At 42.7% G+C, this 11,742-nt stretch overlaps 1 protein-coding gene across 1 annotated transcript in view; it reads right to left on the minus strand.

Moving 5' to 3' along the window:
- The window catches only part of LOC128640540 (rap1 GTPase-activating protein 1), an 89,464-nt gene extending 80,699 nt beyond the window's left edge, over nt 1-8,765 (minus strand). Inside the window, exons 1-3 of the mRNA XM_053693012.1 lie at nt 8,721-8,765; nt 8,025-8,112; nt 7,159-7,194 (exon numbers count right to left, since the gene is read on the minus strand). Coding sequence (XP_053548987.1) covers nt 7,159-7,194; nt 8,025-8,112; nt 8,721-8,764 — 168 coding nt within the window. The 5' untranslated portion in view covers nt 8,765. The remainder of the gene's footprint in view (nt 1-7,158; nt 7,195-8,024; nt 8,113-8,720) is intronic.
- Nucleotides 8,766-11,742: the final 2,977 nt, after the last annotated feature.

Genomic DNA, 11,742 nt, shown 5'->3' on the forward strand with positions numbered 1-11,742 from the left:
GTTACACAGGATGGGAACACACACAAGTCCCTGTATGTCACACTGTTACACAGGAACACACAGAAGTCATTGTATATCACACCGTTACACAGGATGGGAACACACACAAGTCACTGTATGTCAGACCGTTACACAGGATGGGAACACACACAAGTCACTGTATGTCACACCGTTACACAGGATGGGAACACACACAAGTCACTGTATGTCACACCGTTACACAGGATGGGAACACACACAAGTCACTGTATGTCACACCGTTACACAGGATGTCACACCGTTACACAGGAACACACACAAGTCACTGTATGTCACACCGTTACACAGGAACACACACAAGTCACTGTATGTCACACCATTACACAGGATGTCACACCATTACACAGGAACACACACAAGTCACTGTATGTCACACCGTTACACAGGAACACACACAAGTCACTGTATGTCACACCATTACACAGGAACACACACAAGCCACTGTATGTCACACCGTTACACAGGATGTCACACCGTTACACAGGAACACACACAAGTCACTGTATGTCACAGGATGGGAACACACACAAGTCACTGTATGTCACACCGTTACACAGGATGGGAACACACACAAGTCATTGTATGTCACACCGTTACACAGGATGTCACACCGTTACACAGGAACACACACAAGTCACTGTATGTCACACCGTTACACAGGAACACACACAAGTCACTGTATGTCACATTGTTACACAGGAACACACACAAGTCACTGTATGTCTCACCGTTACACAGGATGTCACACCGTTACACAGGAACACACACAAGTCACTGTATGTCACAGGATGGGCACACACACAAGTCACTGTATGTCATACCATTAGACAGGATGGGAACACACACAAGTCACTGTATGTCATACCGTTACACAGGAACACACACAAGTCACTGTATATCAGACCGTTACACAGGATGGGAACACACACAAGTCACTGTATGTCATACCATTAGACAGGATGGGAACACACACAAGTCACTGTATGTCATACCGTTACACAGGAACACACACAAGTCACTGTATGTCAGACCGTTACACAGGATGGGAAAACACACAAGTCACTATATGTCATACCGTTACACAGGAACACACACAAGTCACTGTATGTCAGACTGTTACACAGGAACACACACAAGTCACTGTATGTCACACCGTAAACACAGGATGGGAACACACACAAGTCACTATATGTCATACCGTTACACAGGAACAAACACAAGTCACTATATGTCATACCGTTACACAGGAACACACACAAGTTACTGTATGTCACTGTTACACAGGAACACACACAAGTCACTGTATGTCAGATCGTTACACAGGAACACACACAAGTCACTGTATGTCACACCGTTACACAGAAACACACACAAGTCACTCTATGTCATACCATTACACAAGAACACACACAAGTCACTGTATGTCACACCATTACACAGGATGGGAACACACACAAGTCACTATATGTCATACCGTTACACAGGAACACACACAAGTCATTGAATGTCACACCGTTACACAGGATGGGAACACACACAAGTCACTGTATGTCATACCATTAGACAGGATGGGAACACACACAAGTCACTGTATGTCATACCGTTACACAGGAACACACACAAGTCACTGTATGTCAGACCGTTACACAGGAACACACACAAGTCACTGTATGTCAGACCGTTACACAGGATGGGAACACACACAAGTCACTATATGTCATACCGTTACACAGGAACACACACAAGTCACTGTATGTCAGACCGTTACAGAGGAAGGGAACACACACAAGTCACTGTATGTCAGACCGTTACACAGGATGGGAACACACACAAGTCACTGTATGTCACACCGTTACACAGGATGGGAACACACACAAGTCACTGTATGTCACACCGTTACACAGGATGGGAACACACACAAGTCACTGTATGTCACACCGTTACACAGGATGGGAACACACACAAGTCACTGTATGTCACACCGTTACACAGGATGGGAACACACACAAGTCACTGTATGTCACACCGTTACACAGGATGTCACACCGTTACACAGGAACACACACAAGTCACTGTATGTCACACCGTTACACAGGATGTCACACCGTTACACAGGAACACACACAAGTCACTGTATGTCACACCGTTACACAGGAACACACACAAGTCACTGTATGTCACATTGTTACACAGGAACACACACAAGCCACTGTATGTCACACCGTTACACAGGATGTCACACCGTTACACAGGAACACACACAAGTCACTGTATGTCACAGGATGGGAACACACACAAGTCACTGTATGTCACACCGTTACACAGGATGGGAACACACACAAGTCATTGTATGTCACACCATTACACAGGATGGGAACACACACAAGTCACTATATGTCATACCGTTACGCAGGAACACACACAAGTCATTGAATGTCACACCGTTACACAGGATGGGAACACACACAAGTCACTGTATGTCATACCATTAGACAGGATGGGAACACACACAAGTCACTGTATGTCATACCATTACACAGGAACACACACAAGTCACTGTATGTCAGACCGTTACACAGGAACACACACAAGTCACTGTATATCACACCGTTACACAGGATGGGAACACACACAAGTCACTATATGTCATACCGTTACACAGGAACACACACAAGTCACTGTATGTCAGACCGTTACAGAGGAAGGGAACACACACAAGTCACTGTATGTCAGACCGTTACACAGGATGGGAACACACACAAGTCACTGTATGTCACACCGTTACACAGGATGGGAACACACACAAGTCACTGTATGTCACACCGTTACACAGGATGTCACACCGTTACACAGGAACACACACAAGTCACTGTATGTCACACCGTTACACAGGAACACACACAAGTCACTGTATGCCACACCGTTACACAGGATGTCACACCGTTACACAGGAACACACACAAGTCACTGTATGTCACACCGCTACACAGGAACAAACACAAGTCACTGTATGTCACATTGTTACCCAGGAACACACACAAGCCACTGTATGTCACACCATTACACAAGATGTCACACTGTTACACAGGAACACACACAAGTCACTGTATGTCACAGAATGGGAACACACACAAGTCACTGTATGTCACACCGTTACACAGGATGAGAACACACACAAGTCATTGTATGTCACACCGTTACACAGGATGTCACACCGTTACACAGGAACACACACAAGTCACTGTATGTCACACCGTTACACAGGAACACACACAAGTCACTGTATGTCACATTGTTACACAGGAACACACACAAGTCACTGTATGTCACACCGTTACACAGGATGTCACACCGTTACACAGGAACACACACAAGTCACTGTAGTCACAGGATGGGAACACACACAAGTCACTGTATGTCATACTGTTACACAGGAACACACACAAGTCATTGTATGTCACACCGTTACACAGGATGGGAACACACACAAGTCACTGTATGTCATACCATTAGACAGGATGGGAACACACACAAGTCACTGTATGTCATACCGTTACACAGGAACACACACAAGTCACTGTATGTCAGACCGTTACACAGGATGGGAAAACACACAAGTCACTATATGTCATACCGTTACACAGGAACACACACAAGTCACTGTATGTCAGACTGTTACACAGGAACACACACAAGTCACTGTATGTCACACCGTAAACACAGGATGGGAACACACACAAGTCACTATATGTCATACCGTTACACAGGAACACACACAAGTCACTATATGTCATACCGTTACACAGGAACACACACAAGTTACTGTATGTCAGACTGTTACACAGGAACACACACAAGTCACTGTATGTCAGATCGTTACACAGGAACACACACAAGTCACTGTATGTCACACCGTTACACAGAAACACACACAAGTCACTGTATGTCATACCATTACACAAGAACACACACAAGTCACTGTATGTCACACCATTACACAGGATGGGAACACACACAAGTCACTATATGTCATACCGTTACACAGGAACACACACAAGTCATTGAATGTCACACCGTTACACAGGATGGGAACACACACAAGTTACTGTATGTCATACCATTAGACAGGATGGGAACACACACAAGTCACTGTATGTCAGACCGTTACACAGGAACACACACAAGTCACTGTATGTCACATTGTTACACAGGAACACACACAAGTCACTGTATGTCACACCGTTACACAGGATGTCACACCGTTACACAGGAACACACACAAGTCACTGTATGTCACAGGATGGGAACACACACAAGTCACTGTATGTCATACTGTTACACAGGAACACACACAAGTCATTGTATGTCACACCGTTACACAGGATGGGAACACACACAAGTCACTGTATGTCATACCATTAGACAGGATGGGAACACACACAAGTCACTGTATGTCATACCGTTACACAGGAACACACACAAGTCACTGTATGTCAGACCGTTACACAGGATGGGAAAACACACAAGTCACTATATGTCATACCGTTACACAGGAACACACACAAGTCACTGTATGTCAGACTGTTACACAGGAACACACACAAGTCACTGTATGTCACACCGTAAACACAGGATGGGAACACACACAAGTCACTATATGTCATACCGTTACACAGGAACACACACAAGTCACTATATGTCATACCGTTACACAGGAACACACACAAGTTACTGTATGTCAGACTGTTACACAGGAACACACACAAGTCACTGTATGTCAGATCGTTACACAGGAACACACACAAGTCACTGTATGTCACACCGTTACACAGAAACACACACAAGTCACTGTATGTCATACCATTACACAAGAACACACACAAGTCACTGTATGTCACACCATTACACAGGATGGGAACACACACAAGTCACTATATGTCATACCGTTACACAGGAACACACACAAGTCATTGAATGTCACACCGTTACACAGGATGGGAACACACACAAGTTACTGTATGTCATACCATTAGACAGGATGGGAACACACACAAGTCACTGTATGTCAGACCGTTACACAGGAACACACACAAGTCACTGTATGTCACACTGTTACACAGGATGGGAAAAACACAAGTCACTGTATGTCACACCATTACACAGGATGGGAACAGACAAAAGTCACTGTATGTCACACTGTTACACAGGATGGGAACACAAACAAGTCACTGTATGTCATACCGTTACACAGGAACACACACAAGTCACTGTATGTCACACTGTTACACAGGAACACACACAAGTCACTGTATGTCACACCGTTACACAGGAACACACACGTCACTGTATGTCACACCGTTACACAGGATGGGAACACACACAAGTCACTGTATGTCACACCGTTACACAGGATGGGAACACACACAAGTCACTATATGTCATACCGTTACACAGGAACACACACAAGTTACTGTATGTCACACCGTTACACAGGATGGGAACACACACAAGTAACTGTATGTCACACCGTTACACAGGATCACACACAAGTCACTGTATGTCACACCGTTACACAGGAACTCACACAAGTCACTGTATGTCACACCGTAAAGACACGATAGGAACACACACAAGTCACTATATGTCATACCGTTACACAGGAACACACACAAGTCACTGTATGTCAGACCGTTACACAGGAACACACACAAGTCACTGTATGTCACACCGTTACACATGATGGGAACACACACAAGTCACTATATGTCATACTGTTACACAGGAACACACACAAGTCACTGTATGTCAGACCGTTACAGAGGATGGGAACACACACAAGTCACTGTATGTCACACTGTTACACATGATGGGAACACACACAAGTCACTATATGTCATACTGTTACACAGGAACACACACAAGTCACTGTATGTCAGACCGTTACAGAGGATGGGAACACACACAAGTCACTGTATGTCACACCGTTACACAGGATGGGAACACACACAAGTCACTATATGTCATACTGTTACACAGGAACACACACAAGTCACTGTATGTCAGACCGTTACAGAGGATGGGAACACACACAAGTCACTGTATGTCACACCGTTACACAGGATGGGAACACACTCAAGTCACTGTATGTCAGACTGTTACACAGGAACACACACAAGTCACTGTATGTCACACTGTTAGACACGAACACACACATGTCACTGTATGTCAGACCATTACACAGGATGGGAACACACACAAGTCACTGTATGTCACACCGTTACACAGGAACACACACAAGTCACTATATGTCAGACCATTACACGGCAGGGGAACACACACGTCACTGTATGTCACACTGTTACACAGGAACACACACAACTCACTGTATGTCAGACCGTTACACAGGATGGGAACACACACAAGTCAATGTATGTCAGCCCGTTACACAGGAACACACACAAGTCACTGTATGTCACACCATTACACAGGAACACACACAAGTCACTGAATGTCAGACCGTTACACAGGAACACACACAAGTTACTGTATGTCAGACCGTTACACAGGAACACACAAAAGTCACTGTATGTCACACTGTTACACAGGAACACACACAAGTCACTGAATTTCAGACCGTTACACAGGAACAGACACAAGTTACTGTATGTCAGACCGTTACACAGGAACACACAAAAGTCACTGTATGTCACACTGTTACACAGGAACACACACAAGTCACTGAATTTCAGACCGTTACACAGGAACACACACAAGTCACTGAATGTCAGACCGTTACACAGGAACACACACAAGTTACTGTATGTCAGACCGTTACACAGGAACACACAAAAGTCACTGTATGTCACACTGTTACACAGGAACACACACAAGTCACTGAATTTCAGACTGTTACACAGGAACAGACACAAGTTACTGTATGTCAGACCGTTACACAGGAACACACACAAGTCACTGTCTGTCACACTGTTACACAGGATGGGAACACACACAAGACTGCCAGCATGTTGTGTAACACCAGATACAGTACAATGGCACAAATATCACAAATATGGAATACAGCAAATAAATGCAGAACTCATATACATTGTGCTGCATTACCTGCATTTTTTCAATCATTTCAAATAAATCAGCAGGCTGAAAAAAATCAGACGATTACAAGAAAGGAAGAAAGTAAAGATGTAGACTGTCTGCAATACAGACAGACAGAGATAGGTAGATAGACAGACTGAGAGAGAGAGAGAGAGAGAGAGAGAGAGAGAGAGAGAAAGATAGATAGATGATAGATAGACAGATAGATAGATGATAGATAGATTGATAGATAGATAGATAGATAGATAGATAGATAGATAGATTTTATTATTCTGCACCAACAGATTCTGCACTGCTAATAGATTGTTAGATACAGGTGGAGGGAAAGACAGACAGACAAATAGATAAATGATAGATAGAGATAGATAAATAGATAGATAGATGATAGATACAAAGGGATGGACCAATTTTGCGGTACTAATAGATAGTTAGATACAGGTGGAGGGACAGACAGATAGATGGACAGAAAAACAAACAGACAGACAGAGAGATAGATAGATAGATAGTAGAAAGGTAAATAGATAGATGGTAGATAGATAGATAGAGAGATAGATAGATAGTAGGTAGGTAGATAGATAGATAGATAGATAGATAGATAGATAGTAGGTAGATAGATAGATAGATAGATAAATGTGCAAGAAGAAGAAATGCTACTGATCCAATTAAGAAAACTACTTTATAGAAACCGTAGTAGATTTATGGCGCAGTCTTACAGAATGAGAGGTAAAAGTAAATCAGAAAATACAGACACGTTTGGAACAAACACATCTTTAGGTGGCAAAAAAAAGACTGGAGATTGGATTAAATTTCAGGGTTTGTACGAATCTACTAATGTGACCATGATCTTTAGCTCTTTCCTATTACAAAAGACTGACCTTGCTGTGAGACGGTGGTGGTTGAGTCATCTCCTGGTCAAGTGGACTTAAAGCATCTGTGATACAGAGGTCAGTGTCTTCTGACTTCCTAAGGGAAACATGAGATTTCAATAAAGAATAAATCAGCAAACAAAGCAAAGATTGGAAGGAAAGCGAGAGTCAGAAATGAGACAGTGAGAGAGACAGAAGAACTTACTATGATGTGCTGCAAATCAAGAGTAAATCACTTGAACCACACAAAATATTAACAGGACCTTGTACTCAAACCTTTTCTGTATTCCATATGAGGCATTTCAAAATGTATTAACATTGAATATATGCACCTGTGCTGAAAAAAACAAAATTTTTTTGTAGCTGTGTCCACCATTAAAGCTGTGAGTTAGAGGGTTCTAATAATAAAGTAACACTGGTTATGCACAAACATGCATTTCCTGCTAGTTTTAGTTTAAACTGTAATCTCTCTTTCATGTGCATGTGTAATCTCCGTTCAAGCATTATCAATGTCATTATCAATAAGGAGCAGATATATCCATGACTAAACAGAAATGAGGAGATGTTGGATATGTACAGATCTATACAACACCTACAGTTTATACTTCAGACAAGTCCAAGAGATTGTGAAAGATCTGCCTGACCAATTTGAGACATCTGGAGTAGTCTCACCTACACAGGTGGCAGAAGGAGATTCCTACTCACCCGCCATATGCACCAAACGTGAAGCTTCTTTTTCGAGAAAACATCCCACAATGAGGTTATACGATGCCCTCTCTGGTACTTCATGCACAACCTGAGATACAAGAGAGGAAGAGATGGCTGTATTCAGGGAGAGACCCCCTGCTTAGTTTCTGCTGCAAGACTGTCAGTTTGTCTAATAAATGTCAAAGCCCCCACTTGAAAGCAAAGTAAAAATGTCAACTAGACAATCAGTCAATGTCCCCTCCTGGGAGTGTGGGCACCCTGGTCAGATGCAATCTCTCTAAGCCTCTCTCCTCCTGTAAATACTCAATACTTTGTATTCATCTCCCCTCTCTTTGTCCCTTTTTTCTCTGAACACCTTCACACATTAGATGACCCCTGCTGGCACTCTGTCCTGCAGAGCCAGTGACATTAACTGCATGGATCAGACCTACTCAAATGGTTAAATATATATACCATTATAGCTTACCAGTCATGGGAAAAGTTACTTGTCTGCTCCGGGAATATAGCAAAAAGCCTCATTTCATACTTGTCTATTGCAAGTTATAGTGTAAATTCCAAGCCACACACACGTACTATAAATACACACACATACTGCTAATACACATAGCTACACACACATACACAAAGAGCACATACACACTTACTTAAACCTACACATTACACATGAATACACACACATGCAAACACACACAGCTACACACACACAAATACACAAACAGCACATACACTTACATACACTTAGTATACACACAGCACATGCACTCACATACTACACACTCACACATTAGACATACACATACACACTACACATAAATACACACACCTATGCAATCACACACAGCTACACAGATCTTGTCTAGTGCAAGTTATAGTGTAAATGTCCAGCCATAGACAGCCATACATACACAAACATATTAGACATACACACATACACTCACATTCACACACAGCTACACACATACACACTACAAAGACAAACAGCACATACACTCACACACACACACACACACACACACAGACATTCACACAAACAGTACACACATGGCACATGCACTCACATACTATAAACACGCACACATATTAGACATACACACATACACACTACACATACATACACACACATGCAATCACACACAGCTACACACACTACACACACAGCACATCCACACGCATACCACATACACAGACAGTACACACACAGCACATACACACACATACTACATACAAACATACATACACAGACAGTACAAACACAGCACATGCACACACATACTACATACACACACACATGCACACTACATATACACACACATGCTACATACACACATATACATACACACTACACACAGACATACACATAAATACACACACACACATGCAATCACATGCATCTACACACACAATACGTGTACACACATATACACAGACAGTACATACACAAGTCACATGCATACACACTACACACACACAGACATACCCACTACACATAAATACACAAATGCAATCACACACAACTACACACACAGTACGTGCACATACATACACAGACAATACACACACAGCACATGCACACACACATACTACATACACACACAAACACATACACCACACACAAAGGGACCGATTTATTTTTATGTGGGCGGACATGATCCGCTAGCAGGAGGTGTCAATGATCCTGATTGTATCTGATCAGGATGATTGCTGTTCGCCGCCTCAGAGGTGGTGGATAAGTTAAGGAGCAGCGGTCTTAAGACCGCTGCTTCTTAGTTTATGTTTCCGGCGGAAACTGCTGCATTCGCAGCATGTTAAACCGGCCCCATAGACACTACAAACACACATACATATATACCTCACACACACATACACACACACACAGCACATGACACACATGCTACACACTCACACACATACACACACAAACACACATACACACACACAAACACACATACATGTACACCACACACACACACAAAGCACATGACACACATACTACACACTCACACACATACACACACAAACACAAATACATGTACACCACACACACAGCACATGACACACATGCTACACACTCGCACACATACACACATACATATACACCACAAACACACATCAAATGACACGCATACTACACACTCGCACACATACACACATACACATACAAACACACATACATATACACCACACACACACACCGCACATGACACACATACTACACAATCACACACATACACACACAAACACACATACATGTACACCACACACACAGCACATGACACACATGCTACACACTCGCACACATACACACATACACATATACACCACAAACACACATCAAATGACACGCATACTACACACTCGCACACATACAAACACACATACATATACACCACACACACACACCGCACATGACACACATACTACACACTCACACACATACACACACAAACACACATACATGTACACCACACACACAGCACATGACACACATGCTACACACTCGCACACATACACACATACACATACAAACACACATACATATACACCACAAACACACATCAAATGACACGCATACTACACACTCGCACACATACACACATACACATACAAACACACATACATATACACCACACAAACACACCGCACATGACACACATACTACACACTCGCACACATACACACATACACATACAAACACACATACATATACACCACACACACAGCACATGACACACATACTACACACTCGCACACATACACACATACACATACAAACACACATACATATACACCACAAACACACATCAAATGACACGCATACTACACACTCGCACACATACACACATACACATACAAACACACATACATATACACCACACACACACCGCACATGACACACATACTACACACTCGCACACATACACACATACACATACAAACACACATACATATACACCACAAACACACATCAAATGACACGCATACTACACACTCACACACATACACACATACACAAACACAC

Source organism: Bombina bombina, chromosome 9 (genome assembly GCF_027579735.1).
Source record: "Bombina bombina isolate aBomBom1 chromosome 9, aBomBom1.pri, whole genome shotgun sequence".
NCBI classification, from domain to species: domain Eukaryota; kingdom Metazoa; phylum Chordata; class Amphibia; order Anura; family Bombinatoridae; genus Bombina; species Bombina bombina.